Source organism: Mixophyes fleayi, chromosome 1 (genome assembly GCF_038048845.1).
Source record: "Mixophyes fleayi isolate aMixFle1 chromosome 1, aMixFle1.hap1, whole genome shotgun sequence".
In the NCBI taxonomy this organism is placed as follows: domain Eukaryota; kingdom Metazoa; phylum Chordata; class Amphibia; order Anura; family Limnodynastidae; genus Mixophyes; species Mixophyes fleayi.
The window spans coordinates 179420416-179447448 of NC_134402.1; the positions used below are offsets into that span (position 1 = coordinate 179420416).

Consider the following 27033-nt stretch of genomic DNA (forward strand, 5'->3'; position numbering starts at 1 on the left):
GTTGCTGGACGCGCTGACACACAAAGGGTTAAGTTTTTATTAATTTAAAGAAGAGCATGCACCCCAACCATAATAACCCTGCCAGCCGCAATATCAGGTGGACGAAAAGTGGTGGGGGCACCACAATTTTACTACAACCCACACTAGGCTTAGCCAGTGTTGGGACTCTACTCATTCTGAATTTGGCCTGCAGAACCTTTGTGTCATCAGGAGGTGCTGCTGTTATACCTGAACAGTTTAGCCTTACCTGTAAGAGGTTAAGCTCTCATTATACGATCTGGATTACCTGCGTCTGGCCTTTTTAAGACTACCTTTATATACAGACTGGTGCCAGTTTGTTTTATCTTTGCGACTACTGATCTCTCCCTGAAACTCCTGTTTAGTGCCCGACTTCTCCCTGGCATTAGACTCCTGTTTTGTTCCTACATTTTTGCACCTCTTCTTGTGATCCAAACCCTGGCTTTGACCTTGGTTCTGCTTACTTCCTGATATAATCAGATCCGTACTAACCAGCCTGGGGGTGGTTGTCATTATGGCAGATTCTCCTGCTGTAGTGCCATTTGCCCTAGCTGGCTAACTAAACTAGTGTTGGATGTAGTAAAATTGTGGGGACTCCACACTGTTTGCTATTACTAGCACTAGGGTTAATCTGAGTGGGGAAGAACCTTTTTGTTTTTTAAATCTTAACTCTTTGTGTGATAAAATATCTATCTATAAAAATAGATCATTATCTAAGTCCATTCTGGCCCTGGACTAGAAGACTGCTAGCAGCAAGCACTGTAAGATATAAGGAGGATATTCATACAACAGGGAAAGGTATTGCTTGTTTTTTGTAAAGTACCGTATTTCCTCATGTATAAGACGCACCTTTTTCCCCAAAATTTTGGGTCTAAAACCTGGGTGCGTCTTATACAGGGGTAGTGGGGATGCAGGGGGGGGAGGGAAGCATTACAGTGGCAGCGGGAGGGATCGGGACAGCATTACAGTGACAGCAAGGGGGATTGAGGGTGAGTGGGGCAGCATTACAGTGGCAGCAGGGGGATCCAGGAGGAGGCGGACAGAGGCACAGTGGCAGCGGGGATCCAGGAGGAGGCAGACAGAGGCACAGTGGCAGCGGGGATCCAGAAGGAGGGGGACAGAGGCACAGTGGCAGCGGGGATCCAGAAGGAGGGGGACAGAAGCATAGTGCTAACAGGGGGGTGATTGCAGGGAGTGTGTGCTGCCCGGCTGCTGATCACAATCAGAGCGCCCAGCCATTATACTCTCCCTGCCTTTTTTGACAGCTACCGTAATATTTTTTTTCGCATATCGGGGCCAAAATTAAGATGCGCCTTATACATGGGGAAATACGGTATATTCTAGGAGTCGATTATATCCGTTTATCTAGGGAAGTGGCACATGGTGCTTTCTGTGCTCAGATTATATCAGCCACATGAACCCAGCATTAATTCACTCCTGCTTTGCAGCAATGTAAAATGCCAGGTTTCTGCCATATTACAGCATATGAGCGCTATTGACACTGCTCCTAACATTGAGTGTGTACAGGGTCGTGTAATAGAAACTCTTTATTTACATTCCTTCAGTGTACAGGGATCAGGAGAGAATACACTCACTGTTTCTATTGGTCTGTTCTGTAAAATGAACAAGTGTGGTTTACACTTAAATTACCATTTATAAAGCAAGACATATTTTAGATGTGTACACTGTTTGACCACACAAGGTTAGCTTTTATTTACAACACTGAAATATTGTAGTCATGATATGAATGAAATACAAACTAACTTTAAATATATCCAGAAATCAGTACTCCATAAATAAGATGGTAGATGAAAAAACAACTCCAGCCCATCTCATACTATTTACATTACTATGCCAGTTAGTCCAATAACTCATTGTGATGTTAAGACAAGCACTGTAGTAGTAAAATCTTTTCATTCATACAAAAGCGATGCAGGACGATCATGAGATTTTCTGTGCAAGATGAGATCTGTCGTTCCATAGCCAGTCTGAAGTCTTCTTTGACTCCTTTCGTAATGCCACGGGTCACTGTGTGATGTCTGCCACAGAAAGCATAACACTTGCTTAAATTAATGTATTTACTACACGTTGTGTGTTCATAAGTAAGAATGGTTAGAAAACGCTTAACACTTGATATGTTGTGTGATTGTATAGCAACACTGTCTCAGACCAGTGTGATGATGTGTGAGCAAAGATACCCTGTGGGACTAGTTTACATCTGCACCTGCGTGTCCAACTGTCATGACAGATAAAACTGCATCATGCTGGATGTTCTTAGGCCTGGCCAGCAGGTTGTGCTTTATTGATTAATCACTTGTCCTAAATATTCACCTCTGCTAACAATTCAATAGTCTAATCTTGTAAGAACATTCACAAAACATAGTTTACTGCCAGGAAAGAAGATAGAACTGACCACCCAGCTATTACTGAGCATTCTATTAAGAAAATTAAATGGGTCACATTCATAGAAAATAGTTTAAAGAAAAAAGGAGGTGTTGGCCATGGCAGCCAAATAGGTGTTTTCATTTATGTTCTAAGCTACACTAGGAAATAGCAAATAGTCTAGCTGCTATGGGTACAGGGTTTATACATATGTATAGCACTACATTGAAACTCATTTACAAACTATACATTGAGGTGCCCCTGGTTTTGCAAACTAGAAGTGTCTCTAGGTTTGCCTGCTGTGCACAAGTGAAAATGTCACTTGAAAGTCCAACCTTACACTACTTTAGAACCACCTTTTGCATTGCATGCTCACATTTTTCTCCTAAAATATATCTCAATTTTGCCTTATGAATGCCTTAATTAAATTAAGAGTTTAGGGGACAGCAGGAAAATCTTTATTATATGTGGCACATTGCTACACTTGAAGAGTTTTTGGGCAAGTCTGCTAGAAATACACTTCTCTAATGGGATACAAAATGCTATAAAAAGGTACAAAAATACTAAATAATTGCCAGCAGGCCTGGTGCAAAATGTAAAACAATGGCCATACACCTTTTGTAAAGCAAGGAATGCCCCCTAAAAACCTCCATCCATTTATCTACCTTCAACAATTGGGTTCTGATAAGCTAAATATAAGTTTTGTGCTGCCCCATAAAAAGGTGGTTAACCTGCTTTATACTTCACATGGAAGACCTATACCCTGCCCATCAGTCGATGTAAACATCTGCTACTCCATAAATGTCACCATTTTGGTCTGCAAACCTATCTTCTTTGGCACAAATTGAGACTAAGAACACGAGAGCGGATTCTGCTCTGTGCCCTGGCCACGTTAAAAAAAATTATCCAAAGTACAATGGGCTTCACTTATAAAGAGCTATGTCCCTTTTGCAATCCACTAAAGTAGGTGCCTATTTTCTCCACTGGTTTACAACACTTAAGAAAAAAAAAAATCTTAGGAACCTGGTGAAAAACTGCTATATTAAGGCTTCAAATATACAAAATGTAAAGCTTAAGAAGAAAACCATTGCACTATAATTGTAATTTGTCTACACCAATCATTTACCAAAACACAGTGAAAGTGCACCAGGAAGCAGATGACACAAAAGAAGTCCTCTGGGTATAATTTGTTCCAGCAGCACAAAACAGTCTATGTGAGCAAAAAAAGGTGCAATTCCAGTAAATAGGCAAGTCTACACGGTTATGTTTAGAAAGACATGCGCGCACGTTGGTAGAAATCCGAAGACTAATATTCCTGCTAGGTTACCTTACAAATCTAACCCCACTACATTCTAACAAAATGAGCAGTCCCTTAAAACATTCTCTTCTGCATGCAGATGTGAGAAGGTGCATGCACTAACACAATGAAGCCTGTACTTATTGAGAAAACCATTGTGTGCTACAGAGGAACTCATCTTATGTAATGTAATTCATGAGAGAAAATGCTGAATGTCACAATATCACACTCAAATGAAGAAACAAGAAACTAAAAGGAAAAAGAATATGGGCTAAATATTGTACATCAAACATCAAAAAACTATGGGGCTGTGAGAAAAAAAAAATGTTGACGGACACCGCACATCATGAGCAGGCTTTGAGGACTTGGTACCTGTCACTGGTTGCTATGCTGGCCTGTAGAACAGGTATGAATTCCTGCTGCAGCAACCCCAGGGTAGTGCTAGAGTTCCTTCAAAAACAGTAAACAGTAACATTCAAACAACTTACCTTCAAGATTTAAAACGCTACAATGGAAAAGATTTGAAAACATACTACTCTAAGTGCTTCTGCCGTTGTTTCAGAGAGGGATGAAGCATTTAGCTGTAACATGTATATTACAGGCAATGCCAAAATTCACTTGAGATTGCACTGAGATATTACATACTAAAGAAATGTGCTATAGAGGGTCTGGCTAATCTGTGGCTCTCCAGGTGTTGTGAAACTATACGTCCCAGCTTGCAGTGTCTACTATCGGCTGACACAGCATGCTGGGGGCCTGTAGTTTCACAACACCTGGAGAACCACAAGCTGGCCAGGCCAGTGCATTTATAAAGCAAGACATTTAATCTCGAGGCAATGTTGAATGCAAATCCCAAAAAATATCTTGTAGCAACCTTTGTGGAACTAGCTAATTGTGAAAATAGTCAAGTGAAGCAGCATATCCTCAGTATTGGACAGCATTAACTCAATTCACATAAAACTAACTTTCCCTCAAATCACGAAGGATAGCTAAAATACAGTTTAGGATACATGCCAATCCATTGAATTAACAAATGTTCTACATTTAGAAATATTATAAATTAACCTCTTGGAAAGGAGCACTTAACATTTTCTTTATAGCAGCAGAAAAATGATAGATTGCATGGGTAAAGATGGGAAACATTCTTGTAATGAATTCCTCACTAGATACAGAGCACAGTGAGTGACTGACAACCCCAATGTACAATCAGCACAAAAATAGGATATATCAAGGTAAAATACACACTAAAACCCCACATCTCCTGATTCTACGCAAAATAATCAGCAGCACAATGTTTACAAAGACTGTTGCATTTTGGCACTGGTCGCACTTGAAGAAAGTGACAAAAAGCCGCCTTTGTGCACTCAAGCACTGTGTTCATTACTACTTGGTCCGGTCACTTGATTCCTTAATTAGCCAGCGTGTATGTTTAAGTTTATATGTTTAGTGTAACAGCCTATAAAACTTCAGAAGGGGAAACATACATGCACAACATATGCTATCATGTATGCAAACAGTCAATAAAAAAAACCAAAAACATCTCTTATTATATAAACACACAATCCAAAGATTAGATTGGCAGCTTTGGATGGTTATTATTGCAGTAAATCCACTTTGTGATCAACACAGCAGATCAGAGCTGAGGAACTGGAATTGAAAAACTCCCTAAATATATATTGATGTGGTTGCATTTATTACAATTTAAGTTAATATTGTTTGACTAGTATGTTTACTATTTTATCATTTCCTTGTAGTTTAAAAGATAAAGAACAAGCACTTAAGTTGTAACCAAGACTCACTTGAGCAGCAATCCTTGATTGGGGATTAATTCCAAATGAATCTTACCCCCTTCTGCAGTCCTTAAATAAGCAAATTCTTCAAGCATGTCAATGTCTGTAGAGAGCGTTAAGTAATATATTTATTGCCATTAGGGGGAAAAAATTATAATACACATACATACATCAAAGCGGAGTGTATACGTTGGTATGCCATACTGCCACTTCTCCTACTGCCTTCATTGTTAAAAGTATCAAATTCCATTCACTTACATTCCCATTACATTTTTCACACAAACACTTCTAAAATGTCCATACTGCCCACTTTTAAGGGCAGATTTAATTCCCCGCACGAGCATTACTACCGTTACTATGGTAACTTTAAAGCAGATGTTTGTTCAGAGCTGCGCGCAAACAATTAGCGCTGAAATTACCGTAGTAACCGTAGTAATGTGCAGCTACCATAGTAACAGTAATAGCGCGTGTTCTTAAACCCCCCCCCCCCCCCGACCCAAAAAAAAAAAACAATGCGGGGAATTGAATCTGCCCCTAAATGTCCACTTCCACCACTGATTATATGGATAAATGCAGAGCTGAGAAACACAGAGAGAAGTTCTGAAGATAAAACAATATATTTGGTAAAATATGCATGACAGCATGTACACCCAAGAAATTAGTCATTTGAAGGTGGACAACGCTTATAAACGGGTATTTGGTAATGATTTTTAGACATAAGGGCCATTTGGTAAAATATTCAAAGACATAAGGTGTCACAAACAAAGAATGCTTGGTAAACATTTAGAAAAAATGGCTTATTGGTAACCATTTTTTACACAAAATGGCTATTTGTAGTCATGCATAGATTAAAACAGGCTCTTGTTAATCATTTAAAGACGGCTGGAAAGGAAAAAATAAATTAAAGTTTGGGCAGCCATTTATAGACAAAAAAGGTACTTGGCAACATTGATAAAAGGGATTCTTGGTTATGATTTACAGACACAAGTAGACACTATACATAGCCCTGATTTCAGGTCACACATAATGCTGGTTGCATTCTGTAAGAGGACTTTATCATGTAACATAATGTATCTGGGGTAATCGGCTCTTCACTATGTCCGATTTATTAAGTGCTTAGACACACTGAAGCATTGGCAGCATGTGAGCTATATTCCTCTCCTTTCTAGACAGACACTACACAAATCACAATCACAGATTTATAGTGCAAGTTGTAATGTACTGCATATGACTGGATGCTTACTATGTGTATATATTGTAAACAATTCAGACAGGCCTATCAAAATAGCCACTTTACGTGTGTATTGTAAAATGCTTATCTGATGGGCTGGGCTAAGACGTCTCACATATTTTGCTAGAGCGGTGTCTCGAATGCTTTCTGCACATGTGCAAAGAATGTATCTTTATCAGTAGTGTATCAATACAGTCTGAAAATCATGTTCACACCCTTACATGCAAGTTGATTCCAAGACCCTTTGTTCTCGGAGTATAAGAGCTGGAACGCAGCCAGAGAGAGACCCTTGCCTCAGACAGGACCTGTATGATGTACGGTGCCAGGATTTATCCTGATGCTTTTCCAGCTTTCATATGAAAGGAGGGGTCCTGGAAATTGACTGTTACTTGAACATAGGAGATTCAATATTTTAAGTAAAAAGTCTTAATTACTTTCACTTTTATATTATGCTCATTGTAATAAAGATAACCTTTTTAATAACTCTTGCAGTCTTGAGTCATTAACTCTTTGAAACCAGCAGAACCTCATTCAACCTGGAACACAGGCCAAAAGCATAGAGTGCAGAGAACTAGACTAAAAAGAAAGCAGCAAGCACGTACTTTAAATGCTTGTTGCTAGAATAGTAAAAGGATACTTGTTATGTAGTTGAAAAAGTTTTCATACTGGAAGTTTCCTTGCTGACAGATCCTTCCTATAGCTTTCAGGAACAGGTTCACTCCTTTGGGCCAGTCATGCTGCAGTAACACAATCAGATGACCCAGAATCATGTCATCTCTATTATCAGAGAAGGCTCTCAGCTAATGAAGGAAAGACATGCAATATTTATTAAATACATTGCCAAATGTTTCTAAACAACAAAAACAAAATATGAATACATACAGGTGTTTTGTGAAAGTAGAGACCACACAAACAGAAGGTATAACTGCTGGACTGAGTGCGTTCATTAACCACAGACTTCTATTAGTTTATAGCACATACAATACATACATCCACAGCGTAGAATCACTTGGAACTGTATCATTCTGCTGTGGATTATCCTGAGGTGTTTAACTTCAGAGAATCAAATACAGCCAAGCTAGTGGCAGCACATCATTACTGTGTTCTCCTGTAACCCTCAAAACGTAATATAAAAACCAAAGACTTCACTATTAGAGGACTCAGCATATAATAGCAATATATGGCCTGTTTCTCTAAAATCCATTGTTACTTGTGATGTGGTGCTCAAGCCATGCCTTTATTTTGCCATAATGCAGCACAGATGCTGCCATCATTTCCCTAATTTCTCCAAGTAAACATTGAGGTTTCTGTGGTAGATTGCGTGAGTAGAATTCACGTTAGTGGATACCAGACGGTTTCAAAGTGTTGCACTGAGAATGATAATTCAAGCTACAATACCAGAACTGAGCTGCCCTAATTTTAACATGTATGCTTCATAAATATAATATGCAGTCTATTTTGTAATATTATGCAGTATTCTTAGAAACATGGAACCTACCTTTATACTTGCCAGCAACAGGTGAAGACAATAAGGCATTATAAATTTACTCGTACAAGGCAAAAGCTTCAGGTCAGAGCCTAAAATAAAAAGAAGAATCATCCACTATTCAGTACTTGTACTATAGAAATATTCTTTATTGGTGCACAAAATCAAAAATATTTTTCCTATGGGTCTAATAACAAAAACACGATAGCAGGTCCTTGTGAATAAAATGTTTTACTACACTGTAAAATGTAAATGTTACACTGTAAGCTGATTTTTGCCTCACAGATGAGAGAGTGACAGTCAACGGGCTAGGGCTACACTAAAAATAGTATTCTGCAATTAATCAAATGAGACAGCAGACACTACATAGAATGTGAGCTATGTAGCCTTCCCATAGGATGCCCGTTACATTTTTTTGACAAAATTTTTGATGGTGTCTACAATAGTGTATAATTACAGGGCTAACAATTTTCAATTTTTTTCTAGTTTTTATTTTAATCCCAAGGTTTCAAAGTGGTTGTTATAGCTGTCTTATAGTAATTTCTCTTTTAATACTACCATATGGATGCTGTTATAATTCTGTTTTTTAAACAATTTATACACTTCATATTCATAACTCTAATCGCTTAGTTTTGATATACATCAATCCTGCACTTTTAATGAACTGCCTTCCGGATACAAAAAGCTGCCTAGAATGATAAACTGGTTATTGAACATCTTTTAACAATTCAGATGCTCTTGGGAGTATTGCCACTGTGATACACATCTACTCCAAATAATTGCCAGATTTAATTTGTAGTTCAGTTAGAACGATTATTGCAATCTGGTTATGAGGCAGCTCTGCAATTATTTCAAACACTTTAAATCAGAGTTGTCCAAACCCAGTCCTTAAAGGCTACCAACAGGTCATGTTTTCACGATTTCTGTCTGTAGAAACAGGTGGTATTATTACTCACCCAGCCAAATAGATTAACTCATCTGTGCATGATTAAAGAAATCCTGGAAACATGACCTGTTTTAAATGGAACTTAATTTATTTTTAACATTGTTTCTAATTAAATATATTGTTTTAATTGAACACACTGTTGCAAACCTCTCCTACATTAGCCCAAGTAATTAGATGTAATCAAACACAGACTTCTTCATCAAGCATCGGGCTCCCTTAAATATTACTTCAAAGCAAGTTGTATGGTCCAGGTTATCTGCCTTCTACTTGGTTCAGGGCTATCCCACGTCCTAAAGTGTGACATGGTCGCCGAAACTGTAAGTGCATGAGATTTACAATAAATAATCCCCACATGATCTATTGCTGGCCTGGTGTTTCTTTCCATTCAACCTATATATTAAGATCAGAGATACAAGACCAAAGAGGTCAAGGGACTGTCTAAGTGGGCAATTATTAAATGGCACTGTTGTAAGTACATATACTTTTATTTGCCAATTATCTTTATATACCATGCACTGAATCTAGTGTGTGTGACTTTGAAATAAGATACTATATGGACAAACCTTTTCTAAATTTAGGCTTAACTTTGGCCTGTTCCTCTCGTGCTCTGGAAACTTCTTGGGGTGGAGGCACAATAACGTTCATTAGCTCCAGAACCTTCTCACACGTCAGCTGCAAACAGAAATTGCATCATTGTGATTGCTTTTGATGACAGTATGATAAAACTGTTTATTGATGTGCTTAGCATGCAAAAGTATTAAACTATGTGACTTGTTTTTGTTGTGGGTGTTACATTACAAATTAATAAAAGGTATAAAATCAAAGTAAATTTCTTAATAGATAACGTAGTTTAGTTGGCTTCAAGCTTAACAAAAATTATAACGTATTACAGTTAAGGCCAATTCAGTGGACAACTCCATAATATGTTTGCCCAAGAAGGAGAAATCAAGTGGATAAAAGACAAAAATAACCTATAATCCCAATATAAACAAGAATAATGATCATGTAGTCCTTTTTAAAACCATGCAGGAGAAAACAGTGCCACTAGGCAGGTGATCAGCCATATGAGAAGTGTGAATAAAGGGTCATATTATGTATTTTGAAGTTTAAAAAACAAACCTTAACACTTACTTAACATTGCATAGCAAGTTAAATCTTAGGTAAGCATACTTAGGTGTCCAATTACCTTGAATTCTCCAAGGGCAAAGTGGCAGGCTGCAAGCTGGATTAGAGACCTTTGTTGCTCTAGGATACCTTGACTCATCATCTGTTGTGACGGCGAATGAGGTCCCTGCAGAGCAGCCATGAGGTGAAGGCTATTGATTGCTTTCTTATGTTGTCCCTTTGATTAAAAAAAAAAGAAGCATACAGCAAACATCAACCTCTTGCAACAGAGAAAAGTATTTGGCCAAAAGGTTATTGATTAACAAAAAGACAAAAACATACACCTTTATGGGTGGATTAATACCAGGGGGTAAATGTATGAATCTCCGGCGTGTTCAGCCTCTTCAGCGCTTAAATTTAAAGCGGCGCTGCATTGTAAAGGGAAACTTCCCTTTACAATGCAGCGCCGCTTTAAATTTAAGCGCTGAAGAGGCTGAACACGCCGGAGATGAAGAATCCGGAGATTCATACATTTACCCCTAGGTCCCCATCATGTCTTCCAGACAGCCACACCTGGATTACTGTAATTTGCAACAGTAAGATCCTATAACCGATTTACTGTATTTGGAACTTAAACAAAAACTAATCCAGGACATCTCTTGCTTTCTTTTATTTCTAGCTGCAGAAATGGAAAGGCAGACGCAATATATGGCATACAGGAACACACTGGCACAAAGGAGCAGAAACATACCACATCATACATAATATGCATCTTTCTGCACACATGAGCTTGCCTACCTGATAGATAACCATATCCGTGAGGAATATTCTTAACCACAGCCAGGTGTCAGTCTTCCATGGTAAACAAATCCTGGAGAACTCTACACATTCAAAGCAAGACAGTCAGTAGAGGCCATTTAAAGAAGGAAATCATGATAGAGATCACATTTTTGTGCATGAGTTAGGCTAGGTACACACTACAGAAATTTTCTCCTGATGCGTTATCTATAACGATTTTACCAACTATTGATTAAAAAATAAGTCACGATCAGCACGTTGATTCATGTGTACACTCTATACATGTTTTACCATAAGATTTGTGCTCTTTTGTCAAAATCATCGGCTGAAAAGATTGTGACTCTAAACTCTATGGAGATCCTGATTATGAGCGCATACACACTGCAGAACTGGAACAACATTGTTCCAATGATGAACAAGATTTTTAGTCAGATTTAAAAAATCCTGTTCAACGATACGTCGGGCTTTGGAACAATCATTGCTCATCATTGCAGCATACACACCAATGTCATATCGAGCCAACCAGTCGTTTAGCGTCTGACTGATCCGATAACAGCCTTAGGTGAGGGAGTTGTATTTCTGCAAATCTGGTTTATTTCACCTATCTATGAATAGACCCAAGGCCAAACAGCCTTCTCTTAAAACCACTTGAACTGTTATATATATATGCATGTTGTAGAAAGAGGCAGCGCCAGACCTATACTGCTTTTTACTATATATGCTTACTGGTGAATGAGAGAGGGGGGAGGGGGGGTGCCTCTAGGATCTATAGGCGGAAGCCCAAGGATATTCTTCATTACCATCGGAGAGCGCGAATCTCAAATTTATGATCATATACAGTACTGTGCAAAAGTTTTAGGAAGGTGTGGAAAAAAGCTGCAAAGCAGGAATGCTTTCAAATATAGCAGTGTTACTTTATTTTTAACAATTAACAAAATGCAAAATGAATAGGAGAGAAATGTAAATCAAATCAATATTTGGTGTGACCACCCTTTGCCTCCAAAACAGCATCAATTCTCCTAGGTACACTTGACACAGTTTTTGAAGGAACTCGGCAGGAAGGTTGTTCCAAACATCTTGAACTAACCATAGATCTTCTGTGGATGTAGGCTTGCTCAAATCTTTGCACCTCTACATGTTATCCCAGACATAATCAATGTTGAGATCACGGCTCTGTGGGGGCCAAATCATCACCTCCATGACTCCATGTTCTTCTTTACAATGAAGATAGTTCTTAAATGACATTGGCTGTAAGTTTGGGGTCATTGTCCTGCTGCAGAATAAAGTTGGAGCCAATCAGACACCTTCCTGATGGTATTGCATGATGAATAAGTACCTGCCTGTATTTCTCAGCATTGAGGACAACATTAATCCTGAACAAATTCCCAACTTCATTTGCTGAAGTGCAGCCCCAAACTTGCAAGGAACCTCCACCGTGCTTCATTGTTGTCTGCAGACACTCATTATTGTACCACTCAACAGCCCTTCGACAAACAAACTGCCTTCTGTTACAGCCAAATATTTTAAATTTTGACTCATCAGTCTAGAGCACCTGCTGCCATTTCTCTGCACCCCAGTTCCTATGTTTTTTGTCCATAGTTTCGTTGCTTTTCATTGTTCCCACGTTGAAGGTAAGGCTTTTTGGACGCATTTCTTCCATGAAGACCACTTTTGGCCACACTTCTCTGAACAGTAGATGGGTGTAATAGGGTCCCACTGTTTTTTTTCCAGTTCTGAGCTGATGGCACTGCAGGACATCTTCCAATTTTGAAGGGAAGCATGATGTTTCTTTCATCTGATGCACTAAGTTTCCTTGGCTGACCATAGCGTCTACAGTCCTCAACATTTCCTGTTTCTTTGTGCTTCTTCAAATGAGCACAATCTTGCCATGGTGTATGACCTGTGACATGAAACGGTCTTACAATACTTCACGTTTTCAGCAGAGTTTAGCTACTCCTCATCCAGTTTTACACCTCTTATACAATTGTTTTAGTTTCAATTAATGATTGTTTCAACCTACATATGAAAATGATGATCATTCTCACACCTGTTTGGTATGATTGGTTAATCAGTCACCCAAGTATAATCTTACAAAATCTCTTTGTGCAAATGTACCTAGAAGAATTCATACCGTTTCGAAGGCAAAAAGGGTGGTCACACCAAATATTGATTTCATTTAGATCTCTCTTCTGTTCATTCACTTTGCGTTTTGTCAATTGATAAAAATAAACTATTAAACACTTTTTTAAAGCAGTCTTACGTTGCAGAACACCTGCCTAAAAGATTTGCACAATATTGTACATTGAATTAAATTTAACGACACACTGTACTCAGAGTAACGTTTAAGTAAAAGATTGTTTCATGCGGCACTAGTATCTGAGCTAATGGCATCTAAGAGACCCAATGAGGGAAATAAAATGTTTATTATGAGTTGGAGAGCATGGCATTTAATTTAAACGTCATTAATTAATATATCAAAAATGGGAATACATACCAGGGTTTTACATGCTCTAAAATATAATATTTGAGAAGTTTTTGATGGCTTTCGATACCAAATACAGTAGGTTCTTAATATTACAGTAAAATATATTGAGAAGAAAAGCAAACATAGTTCACAAAAAGTAATTAGACTGTACATTCAGAAACTTTTTTACATTACACGTGACATAAAACTAAAAAGGTCAATGCAAGCTACATGCCAACACTAATCTAAACAAAGAGGTAAGAAGAAATTTATCGTTGTATGGAGAGCATTTTTTTTGTTTTTTTTATACCTTTGTCAAGAGCGTCTGAAGAGTGCAGGAGATCCCAACATTCTCTGGCTATTTTAAAGCTCTCAAGGACTTCATTAGGATTTGCAAGATCATTTTTATTAACTACCACGTGACGATTTCTACCTTTTCCAGACAGGTCTTCATCATCTGAACTCTAAAGGAGAATTTAAAGTAGATTCTAAACAGATGCTAATAAATATGATGAAAGGCAAGCAAGATCATCAACAAAATATAAGAATTATCACCCAATGCTAATCTAATCTTTGGTACACATGTAGCTGCACAAATAGTGCTGCAACAAATTAGATTCAAATTCTTCTAGTGCAGTTTGTAATGCAGACATCTTATGGCACCATTCAGACACATAATTTGTGCACCGATAGTGGACACAAAGGTGGAGCATTTAATTGGCTGCGATGTTCTGAGGAACAACGCAGCTGTGCATTTTTACCGTTTATATGGCAAAAATATCAGCTCATTTTTACTCACACCTCTGGCAGCCCTTCCGGAGACAGATCATACTGATTATTTAGAATTGAAACTCCCCCAAAGTCTTTTTCGTTTGTTACACAAAAAAAAGAAAAAAAAAAAAACATACTTTGTCTCAATCTTTACATCCATTCAATAATTATACATGAATAACTATGACTGAGCTCTCAAACTTGCATTAAATATGACGGATAACAGAGAACAAAACTACTCCGAGTTAACTTCTATAAAATACTTGCTTTGGTAAAAATATTCCCACTGTGTTCGATTGAAATCAGAAAGGAGGATATGATAACAGAGTTGTTTACCCATCTTTTAAAACAACAAAAACAAAAAAAAAGTTACTCCTCATAATGGCTAATTAAATCAAACACAGCAAGTTTTGAGTACTTCATGTCTCCTTTTAGCAGGCAAACAGTAATTTGTGGGGGAAAAAATAACTTCTAAATCCTAGGTAACTTCAGTTTTTTTTTGTTTTGTTTTTTTAATTACCATTGTTTTTTCTCTGCTCTCAAGTTTCCTTCTTTTGTGAATGTGCTTTCCAGAACTAATCTCAACTTCACTGAAAACATTTGGTATGTCTTCCAAGAGGACAATGGGAACTTGGCTTGGAGTGTTTGGTCCTTTAAAACATTCAAATAAACAAGGCATATTTAGAGACTGTGAAATAGAAATGAAAGTCAGGGAAAAGAGAATTTTTATACTCACGATAAAGCCATTTCTCCGATTCCATCTGGGGGACACCGATACCATGGGGTTGTGTGAGGGGAGTGGAGTTTGGCACTTAACCAGTTAACTTGTTAATGTATCATGCCTACAGACCCCTCCCCTCTGCAACCCCCTGCAGCTCCTCAGTTTAATTATAAAGCCCCAAGGAAGACAGGCCAAACAACCAAAAGGATACAGCAGAAGAGCAGAAGGGATGGAACACAGTGTCCCCCAGATGGAATCAGGGAATCAGAGAAACGGATTTATCGCGAGTATAAAAATCCTCTTTTCTCTTTCATCCTATCTGGGCACACTGCTACCATGGGGTCTTTCTACAGCAGTCCCCCTAAGGGAAGGACCACTCTGGCAGCCCGGCATGTAAAGCATTACGGCCAAAACTGGCATATGCCGACGCAAAGACATCGAATTGGTAAAATTTTGTAAAGTTATGGACCAAGGACCCATTTCTCACAGCCCAAGACGCACCCACCGAACGGGTAGAATGGGCAACAATACGATCTGGCACAGGTTATTAGCATGGATATAAGTCTGCTTAATAGTCGATGTAAGCCATCTAGCAATAGATTGCTTAGAGGCCGGCCATCCATGTTTCGAGAAGTCAAATAAAATAAAGAATCCGTGCAGCAAATCCAGACCACATCCAGAAATTTCATAGAGCCTGTTCCAGACGCTTGTGGTTCCTCTGTGAACAACGGAACCACTATTTCCTGGTTAACATGAAAACCGGAAGCTACTTTTGGCAGAAAAGTAGGAATTGTTCTAAGATCCGTCCTATCATTGTGAAACACAAGATATGGTTTACAACATGAGAGAGCCCCCAGCTCGGAGACTCTACGAGCTGACGCAATAGCTAGTAGAAAAGCAACTTTCCATGTTAAAAACCGTAACTCCGCCGCCTGTAACGGTTCAAAAGGAGATCCCTGAAGCATATTAAGGACCAGAATAAGATACCAGGGTGCCATGGGCGGGACATATGGAGGCTGGATATGGTATGTCTGACAGGCAACATTGAAGAAACACAGAAGGAGCCGAAATCTGCTTTTTAAAGGATCCCAGGCGAAGGCCCCCATCCAGGCCATCCTGGAGAAAGGCAAGAAACCTTGAGAGGTGGAACAAAGCCTTGTGGCAGGTTCAGCTCTCACACCATCTAATGTAGGTAAGCCAGATGCGGTGGTAAATATAAACAGACATGGTCTAGCCTTTAGGAGGGTGTCCACTAACCGTGAAGAGAATCCTCTGGACCTGCAAAGCTTGCCTTCAACAGAGGTAAGTCCTGATGTTGGAATGGTCCCTGTAGAAGAAGGTCTTCTCGAAGAGGTAACTGAAGACCTGGACCTACCGCCATAAGCAGGATTTCTGGATACCAGAGCCTTAACTAGTTAAGTGCCAAACTCCCCTCTCCTCACACAACCCCATGGTAGCAGTGTCCCCTAGATAGGATGAAAGAGAATGGGGACATTTCACGTTACTGTCAATAAATGTCTAAATACCACACTAAATATCTATCTTCCCATGATATATAAGCAAAATGTACACATTAGGGGAGATTTAATTCAGCACAATCTTTCTTAGGAACATCCATGGAGACACACTGCGGCAATGTTATGGCAGGAATCGCTATTCATTTTTTCTCGCACCCTGCTGAGGCACACAGAAAAATGAGTGGCGATTCCTAGCGTAATAGCCACATACGAACATCGAGGCAATATTCAGTGGCACCTCTTGCCGAATTGAATCTGCCCTTTAAAGTCCCTATGTGGGGAAAAAAGTAGATGAGAAAACATAATGGTCATCTCTGCAACTTAGGGTAACGTCTGGAGGGTTTACAGCAATATGCTTCACATCTTCTTAACCATTTACCAGCTCATTTTCTGGAGAAATGTAAATTATAATAAGTCCTCAGTCAACTCGTGACAACCAGAAGTCCACAGTTAACTTTTCGTTACCAGGGACAACTACCATAACTAACATGATGAATGTGTGCTCATGCAGTGTTCACCAGCAGAATATCTTGCTCATGAAACCACTATATTTGAAAATACGTTTCATTGTTTTAAAAATTACTTAATCTACAGTGACCTGGACAAGCCCTTTAACTCTTTTGCTGCCAGGTGATGCCAAAAAAAGGTCTTACCACTGTTTGCAGTTTCACCTTGTGATGATTTATATGGTATTTATATTTTTTCTCTACCCATGAACATTTTCTATTTGTTCTGTGACAGAGCTTTCTTTTGGTTGAAAATATACAATTTTTTCCCCCATTTATTTGCATTATACAGTGCAAGGAAGGGGCAGGGTGACAAAATCACCTCTGTGATCTTCTAATCGCAAATTTCACAAATTAAACCCCCTTAATTTAAGTCACTGAACTTTGAGAAAGATACCAAGAGGTGTGCACTTTATTAAATATTTGGCTTATATTTTAAACAAAAAAAATAAAAAATGTAAAATGTGTGTATTTTTTCACAAAGAGAAGGAAAGAAAGAAATTAGCCTTAAAGCAGAAAACACGGGATCATATCCCTGATATTTCTTGCCTCTCACTTGGGCACATTTATGATGCATGGATGTCCAGGACGACACCCAAACAGCTATTTACATAGTAACTAGCTGCTTCTCAATGACCGACTTAGAACTGTAGGGAAGCAACAGCCAAGCAGCATAGTATTTATATCAATGGCTTCCCTAGGTATGGTGCAGGCCCTGACATACATCCTTTGTCAATGGCAGTAGCAAGGGTAAAGAAGGTTTGAATAATTCTGCACTTTGTCATGGTTTGGGAACATTTATAGATCTATTACCTTGTATAACAAAGTCCTTTTCAAATGTGATTAACTTTAGGTCTAGAGGCCATGTGTTCCATAAATGATGTTTTTGTATATACACAATAAAAACTCCAGTTGTGGGGGTCGAAGAGACAATTACACTAAATAACCCTCTGAATGCACACACCTTGGAAGAGGGAGGGCTGAATGGCACTGATGTATTGAAAGACGCTTTTGAAGAAAACCAATGTAGTGGAATAGACAACTTGATTCTTATATTTTGCATGAGCTTCATTATCAAAGTTGCTGATGTACCGGCACAGTTCTTTCACACGGTGAAACAAGTCCATAAAAGTTCTGAACAAAAAAAAACACAAATTATTCTAAATAGATAAATTTTTAAAAATCTGATGACGTACGTAAATTTCCTATGCAATAAGTAGGGGTTACGAAAAGCAGAAGAGATGGTGTGTGATTAGCATGGGAAAGCATAATGAAGAAAGTGTCTAATACAATAAGTGTTTAAGGTCAGCCACTATAATAGCCTGTGTTCTTACCATGCTGTAATGTGGAATAGTCAGTTCTCATTCACAAATATTTTTTATAGAAAACACAATCAAGTATGTGTGAACCTTGAAGGAATAGCAGAAATAAAACAGCATTAACTGGTCTACTGTCGTACCTGGTCCCCTTATCCATCTGCCATTCACATCTCATTCCAACCACAGAAAGAATCTTGAACAGCCGGTCCCAAGGGTCCAGGATCTGTGAAGACTTCTCTGTCAGACCCTCAATTATGTATTTTTGGGCGCTACGTTTTGTGGGAGATAGTAGATCAGATGTATCCTGTGTGCCTGGGTACAAAATAACTGAAGATTAATAAACAGATAACTAGACAATGTAGTTAAAACATAGTTGTGTTTTACATATAATTACATGCAGAATAATTACATGCAGAATAACAGACATTGTTTGCGAATGATTAAGGAGCATATAACTAATCATACCTTGATGAGGGCTATCTGTCTGGGGAGATCGAGTCACATAATTAATGTAAAATTCAGAGGCTTTGTTGAGATATTTGTATAACAGGCTGGCAGGCAAACGTACATCCAGGTTGTTAATAATAAGCGGTAAAACATCGCAAACTGCCAATAAAAGAAGATTATAGACATCAGTGTAAAACTGAAGGACAACAAAACACAGTATTGTTGATACAATATATTGCACTTGATCAAGACCGTTTTTTTTTGGTTTTTTTTTAAATAAAAAATGAAAAGATAATTCAGACTGCAGCAAATTATATGCTTGTACTACATGGTTTTACATTTTGATAATGAATACGACAGGCTTTAAAGAGCAAGATAATATTTATTAAATACGAGGTATGTCTATTAAATAACGAGACTGTGATTCCATTGAGTAAACAAAGCAGTCAGAACCGGTTATAACTGCATACGTAGTAACCGTGAACCAATCTGAACCGGCATGAAATCTGCAACACTCTATGACGTTCAGTTGATTGTGAGTTGCCATTTAGTTTGGCTGTGTTTCTGTAGAGTGCCGATGTGTCAATTTGAAATTTTTAATAAAATTGCACAAAACACCAACAGAATGTTTTCAAATGATTACTATGGCCTATGGGAATGACTGCCTGTCTCGTGCGCGTGTGTTTGAGTGGCACAAAAGATTTAGCGAGGGACGTGAAAATGTCGAAGATGATACACGCCCTGGACGACCTGGCACTTCAAGAATCGAAGAAAATGTAGAAAAAAAAAAAAAAAAAAAAAGATTGTTCGGAAAGAACGCTGATTCAGTGTTTGAATGATAGCTGAATCCGTGAACATTGACAAAGACATCGTAAGGAAAATTTTGCGTGAGGCTCTTAACATGACAAAAGTTTGTGCAAAGGTAGTCCCAAGGGTTCTCACACCAGAGCAAAAAGAGTTGCAAGGAATGTTGTGTTGACATTCTGCAGCAACTTGACACAGATCCAAACCTGTTTCATAAAGTAATCACTTGTGATGAGACCTGGATCTTCCAGTACGCTCCTGAAATCCAAAAGACATTCAATGCATTGGAAAACACTGTCATCACCAAGAATGAAAAAAGCTTGTCAAAGCAAGTCAAAATTCAATGCGATGCTCATTGGTTTTTCCGATATCAAGGGTGTAATTTTTTAAGAATGGGTTTCAGAAGGCACAACAGTTAATCAGCATTATTATAAGAAAGTTTTGCAAAAGCTGAAAGAGCCAGAAAGAAACGGCCGCAACTGTGGAAAAATGGTTTCTTTCTTCACCAGGACAATGCGCACACAGCACTTTCTGTGAAGCAGTTTTTGACCGACAAACACATTACTATACTTTAATATCCTCCTTATACGCCTGATTTAGCACCTTGCGATTTTTATCCCAAAAGTTAATTCAGTGCTTAAAGGGACACATTTTGAGTCAGTTGATAATGTAAAGAAGAAAACGGCAGATATGTTGAAACAAGTGACAGAAATTGATTTGCTCCATGCCTTCAACCAGTGGAAAACAAGATTACAGTGATGTATTGGTGCAAATGGGGAATATATTGAAAGGGACAAACATTAAATTTGTAATACCAATAAATAAAGGTGAGTTACTTAATAGACATACCTCATATACACAAAATGTAATTAATTCCAGTTTTCACTAGAGAGATAGGCTACATAAAGTAGCAGCCCTCCAGGATTCAAAGGGGCCTCACAGTGGAAGAAGTGAGTGCATAGTGCACTCTCCTCCTCCTCCCGGTATGCCGCGTGACCTCCCTGCGCTGTGCAGAGGAGGTCACGTGGCACGGAAGGGGACATCCCCTGTTCCGATAAAAACATGAGCAGTCGGCAGCAGGTGAAGATTTGGCAGCCCACCTGTTGCCCATAGCTGGTATAGATGAAAATTAGCTCTAGTCAATTGAAACGTATCAGCAGATATTAACCTTCTAGCACCATAGCACCATTCTATATCATATTATGCCTTACAGTGTAAGCCGAAATGAAGATCAATATATTTAATTTTTCTTAAAACAGCTTTTTTTTTTTTCTGTTTTATTTCACTTACCAAACAATTTTCTAAAACAGTTTACAGGCGATTCTTGGTCCTCAAGACTCTCAGCTTCTAACAGTGTTTCACCCAAGCTAACCTGACAAAGAAAAATAATAGCCAAACTGTTGTATTCTGTACGATTCCACTGCTATAATGCATTACTATGTGCATCTAACAACTTCTGGCATCAGTTTGGGAGTCTAAGTTTTAACCGTATTGACAGAAACATGTATCTAAGCAAAGTAAAATTAGAGATCAACAAGACTTTTACAATAATGCTTTTAATAATTACACGATTATTCACTTTTGTACTATAGGAAATTATAAACATCTAGATACCGGATCCAACAATATTTTCTTGATAGGCTAATTTTAGTTATATGTATCAGTGCAAATTTGAAACTGTATTGCAAGCACTTCATCATAATGTGCAATCAATTTTCACATTTTCGCAATGCACTATTTACATGGTTCATAACTTGGATCAGCCACCAGTGGGCAGACACTGGTGGTTTATAAAGCAATGGCTTTAAAAGATTTCCCAAAATCTACCAAAAGATGTCTGAATTGTACCGTGCACAATATGCTTATTAGTTTAGCTGGACAGCACTATCTCCTCTCTATTGGCCCCTTAGTCAGAGCTCCAAAACAATAAGAAGAACTAAGAGCATTGACATAGGAGAGGGATGCTGGGCTGGAATAACAGCTCTGCTGCTCAGACTAATTAGGCTAACAAAATCATGAGCATATAGAAATAATTATTTTTTATGTTATGGGCATTATATTAGTAAGGCAAAAAAAGTTTAAAACACTACAATTTTCTATTATTCTGGCCATGGCTACACTTACTAACTTACAATAGATTTGGGCATACAGTCACAGAATTGTGCTGTGAATGATCATATAGAGAAGCAAAGTGTTCCGCTCACTACTATCTAATCAAATCCTTATTTGATGATTTTACAGACACATGTGCTATATGGATTAAGTCTTCTTACCCCGTGTTGTACCACCGTTTCAGGGAAACGTCTCAGCAGTAGAAGCAGCATTTCTGCCCGTTCAAGTGTATTAAAACATTGTTCTGTAGCTTTCAATAACATCTCACATTGTACGCGACCAGGAAGAGCCTCAAACAGACCTAAAATAAAATTATTAATTTAATCTTGTAAAGCCATTTATGCATTTTATATTAGAAATACGTAAGTATTTTGGCTCCATATTAACAACTGCTGTAGCCATGAAATGGGAAACAAATAATAACCAAGGTGTGAGATATGACTAAGTATACTTTTCCAAAAATCTAATGGTCTTTTAGAAACAAGGACAATGTACAACTGTAAAGGTAAAACATGCAGTCCTTCAAGCCATCATATACTGTACATCTAACATACAAGATGCTAATATACAATTTGTTTTACAAAACCCATAAAAATATATTAGAAATAAACCTTTAACAAAACAAGTACAGAACCAAATCCTAACCAAAGCTTAAAAGTAACTAGAAGTGGCTAAAATGTTATCGTAAATTGCACTTTTGGAAGAGATAACACGGTTTCGTGGGCAACAAAATAGAGATTTAGGCTGAGTACATACTACAGGGTTTTCAGACGATTATTGGGCCAGTTGCCAATAAACCACTGTTCGACCCAGTATTGCATTAGTGTGTACACTGCAACGAAGAATGATCATTCCAAAGCTCATCGTATCGTTTCATTTGATTTTAAAATCTTGTTCAATGATGGTACAGCGTAGTTTCAATTCTGCAGTGTGTATGCACTCACAATCGGCTGTGTCCAAGGTTGTTCTTTTCAACCGACGGTTATGACAAATGAAGAGCACAGATCTGAGGGTAAATCTTTTAAAACGTGTAATGTACACATGAAAGCTGTTTGGGACTTTTTTTTTTTTTTTTTTCTTCATTCCCAGTGGTTGGTAAAATAGTTACTGATATGGCCTCGGGAGAAATTTTCTGTAGCACACAGCCTAAATAAAACCATGCTTAATGTAAATATTTTAAAATCCTGACAGTCGCTAAGGGGCGTATTCAATTGTTGTTTTTCCGCGCTACAGTTAATACAGTAATTTGTAGCTGGATTTCAGCTTGCGGCTCAGGGAGCTGAAATCCAGCGAGTAAATTACTGTATTAACTGTTTTTCCGCACACGATTACTGCAATAACGGTAATCGTGCGCGGACCGCGGGATTTTCGGCGTTTCCGCCGACAATTGAATACGCCCCTAAATCCATTTCCTAGGCCTGCATCAAAACATTTGCATTTATTCACAAAAATCATTCAAAACTTACAGTGGGAAAGCTACCATATTAATAGAGAAGTCCAACCAACAAAAGTTTAGTGTCCAATGTGCATTTGTACACCACCAATTTATTCAACCAGATGTACTGTAAACACTTTTACTGGTACACAGCAATCCAGCCAATAGATTTTCTGAACAGAGAGCTTTAAGAAAGTTTATGAGCATTTTTGTGACATCAATTCAGATTAGCCATTGATTACAATGGTATAGTTAATAATCCAGCGCTAGAAGAGTCATTATGTAGGGTGATATATATATATAGATGAAGAATCATTTTATGCATCCTAGCAATCCACTTTCTCCACAACAACCCTAAGGACCATTGGCTTCCGTGCAACACCAATACAAACATCAATCTACAGGACATGAAGGAACTAAACACACCACTCCACGGCAACAAAAAGATACATAAAACTTTCCCTAGGTCCACCAAAGTGGAAGATACCATGTTTGTAGGGCATACACACTACCACTGCTAGGGCTAAGTGCATTAGTGTACCCGCCAACAACAAGCATGAAATACATATGGTAGACAAACCTATGGTTAATACAGCTTGCCCAATTACAGAAAAAGGGAAGGAGGAAAAAATAAATAAAATAAAATGTAAATTTACTGTTAGGAAGGCCGCACATGACCCTTGGGCCACCTGTTGCCTTCTATGTAAAACTTGGAAATAGCGGCTCTTATAAGACTGAAGATACTGACAAAAAAGGAGCTGTCATCTTCAAAATTGACTTCTAGTGCAGCTGATACATACAAGGAGACAGAAATATATTGACAGTGTGCCCCAAAGGTTCATTCCATCTGTATTGAACACAGCTGGTTTATAAAATTGTCAGCAAGTCAAAATTGGTTACCTGCACAAAGTGATATTATTATAAAGATGGGAGGGCTGAAATGGAGCTGGACAGCGTAGTTTGTCGTTAAGTCAATGTGAATGTACATGTTTAAATAAGAACCTTCCATCTCTGTAACAAGTCCTCTTGGCAAGAAAGGGCTTTGAACCTGTAGCAAAACCTGACAAATAGCAAGCCAATCAACTAGCAAACCTAAACAACTAGGCCAACATGTACTTAAAAGAAGCCCTTTCATAGAGGTAAAGGGTTGTGAACCATATAAGGGGTATGGTCATAATATTTATCAGTGCTGTACCACATCTATTTTGTTTCTTTTGTAACATGACAAATACAGGTTGCTTCTTACCTCTTAAAAACTGTGTTTGCTTATCCTGTGAATCATTTCGAAGAGCTGCTGTAATCACACTAATTTCCCTCCAAACCACTGGCTGATCATTGAAGTTCACAAACCTTAACAAAACAAATAGAGCTGTAAACATTTCTCAGCTCTCTTGTTAAATTACAATCTGAACAGTAATTTAACGAGAGGACCGAGAAATAATATCTTGTTAGTTATGCTGATTGTGTCACCAAATGACTTAGCACAAATCAACCAGTCCCTACAGAATATTACTGATTTTTAGAAGACTGCATGCATATCACTCAGACACTTTTCTCAACCATCTCAGAACAGAAGAAACTCTGGCCATATTTGATATTTTAAGATATCAGGAACCAGCAAAAGGAATGGGCAGATAGCATGCAGGACAAATCAACTATAAAAGCTGGCATGTGGATGGCAGTTAGAGATGGTTGCACTGTAGATCTGCTCTGTTTGCCACCCACAATCATCTTCTCACAAATATAAAACAGTTAAAAATTTGTGAAGACAATGGTAAATTACATTGGACAGCGGAGAACAATCCCTCCAAGGACAAGCGATGTTTTGAAAATGTATTGTAATACTATCTCGGTTCAGCTGCAGGGCAGGACCCAGTGCGATTAACTGTCATTGCGAATGTCATCTCTTGTCAATTGTTCCCCACACCTCTTAACGTGTAAGATAATTTAAGCAGGGCTATCTTTACAAGCCATTATCTATTATATGTTTGAATTTTAAATTATAAATGTTGGCACTTTAAAAATAACAGATAATAAACACATACAATATACATACTGCTGATATATGTCATCCGACTAATTAATTTACACGAATGTTCAAGGGAGAATGTTTTACCACATCTCTACCTAAATCAATCGAACAGTAGATAGTAATTATGGTCAATAAATCAGTATTGTCAGTTTCCAGACTGAATAAAATATGGAATTCTTGGATAAAATGGTGATGATGATATGTAGACAAAACACAGCTTTCATATTTTAAACCAGTTATTAGTTACCTCGAAGTTCAGTCAAATGATTTCAGCTTTATGGAAAAGGTTGACAAAAGGAATCTGAATTTGCATTCCATGTTTTCTGTGTCACTGGAATAATCTATTACTTCAGCCTTATCACCCTAAAGTGTTTCGATTTATACACGTTAAAAAAATAATAATTAGGGATTGAACACAACAAAGAATGACTCACATGTCGTACAACTGTCTCCCAGCTGAAGCTGTTCGCTCTGCATTTCTTTCAATACTGTACATCTCATACTAAAACAGAGGGAAAATATATAAGCAAACAATTTTTTTGCATGTCTGATTTTTAGGCAAGAACGCTATCTACTGAGAACTGCTGGAACTCAAACGAACCACAGAAAGCTGTGACCTTTATTGGAGTAACTGTGCATATCTGGTGTTGCTGCTCAAGACTCCAACCTTGCTCCACAGTGGGGAAAACAGGAATACATGAAACAGGGACATACAAACCAAATAACTGGCGCAATAAAAACCACTTTAGAGAGCTTATAATGTAAAGGGAAAATAGTACAGCTGAAATAAGAGTCATAGATATTGCTCAGAATAGTGATTGGGACAGTGGTAGAAAAGTTTTAACAAAGAGGGGGGTTTAGAGAGCATATATAGAATTTTAGGATGTGCAAGTGTCTGACAGGGCATGGTAGGGAATTTCTTAAGTTGGTAGATGCACAGGAAAAAGCTAGTCGGAAGTGAGATGGTTAGAAGAGAATGCAAGAATCAGGTCAAAGGTACATATAAGAGGGCATAAGCGACAGTATTTTGAGATGAGATATTGTTCTCATCCGAATGTGGCAAACATATCAAACGAAATATGACAAGTATATTGAGGAAATCTTTTACAAGTATAGCTTCGGAACATAAGCCTTCTTCCAGGGCAGCCCACTGCTGTTTATTATAACATTACTATATCTGGTTCTTTTTTTCTTTAAACGATATTTTATTGAGGGTTTTTTTTTTTAAACTTTGAGGAAAGCTTGTGGGGTACAGAAAGTTAAAAACAAAACCAAGTGGATGGTGGAGTGGGACAAATATAAGGGGTGATATACATGAATAAGATAGCATAACAGTATCTTCCAATTGGTAGAGAGGATATACTATATTTGGTTCCTTTTTAAGGAATACACAAGTGGACCCTCCTCTTATGAAAACAAATAACACTCGTCACTGTATCCAGCTTGTTAAATCCTTACAGCTAATGTAATTTAAAAATGAGTCTTGATAAAGAGAACTATAAAACATTATTTTACATTTAACCTGTGGTCCTTCCGCTGTATAAATAACTACAACTCCAAGCACGCCCCGCAATGAAGCTAACAAGGCATGCCGGGACTTGTAGTTCGACAGCAGTTAGACAACCACTGGTCCCTTAAGCCTGTAAACCAGCACGACCCGTGATGTGTAACCACCTGGATATTGAAGTCTTGGGGGTACAGAGTGCGGGCAGTGATGAGCCAAGCTCGTGCCGCGCACGTATCCTCCTGCACCAGCTCGCGCGCTCTCCGCACCAAGAACTCACAGTCCCCGAGACCCGCCATGATCGTGACAGGCTGCGGCGCCAGCCTCCTGCGTCATCAGCAGGGCGACA

The 27033-nt window shown here is 38.3% G+C and overlaps 1 protein-coding gene across 3 annotated transcripts; it reads right to left on the reverse strand.

Moving 5' to 3' along the window:
- Window positions 1-1550: 1550 nt before the first annotated feature.
- INTS10 (integrator complex subunit 10) lies at window positions 1551-27033 on the reverse strand. 3 transcript variants are annotated; one of them, XM_075204574.1, is made up of 18 exons: window positions 26855-27033; window positions 25615-25682; window positions 24395-24498; window positions 21875-22014; window positions 20892-20973; window positions 18816-18956; window positions 18491-18662; window positions 17996-18165; window positions 14808-14938; window positions 13827-13980; window positions 11053-11135; window positions 10337-10492; window positions 9714-9822; window positions 8217-8296; window positions 7356-7518; window positions 5497-5590; window positions 4070-4147; window positions 1551-2057 (listed from the first exon to the last, which is right to left on the reverse strand). In XM_075204574.1, exons 1-18 carry the CDS (start codon window positions 26981-26983, stop codon window positions 1901-1903), a joined length of 2211 nt encoding a protein of 736 aa, XP_075060675.1. In that variant the 5' UTR covers window positions 26984-27033; the 3' UTR covers window positions 1551-1900. The 3 variants fall into 3 exon arrangements, with proteins under 3 accessions (XP_075060675.1, XP_075060676.1, XP_075060677.1); XM_075204575.1 differs by lacking the exon at window positions 4070-4147; XM_075204576.1 differs by lacking the exon at window positions 24395-24498 and having other exon boundaries at window positions 26855-26986.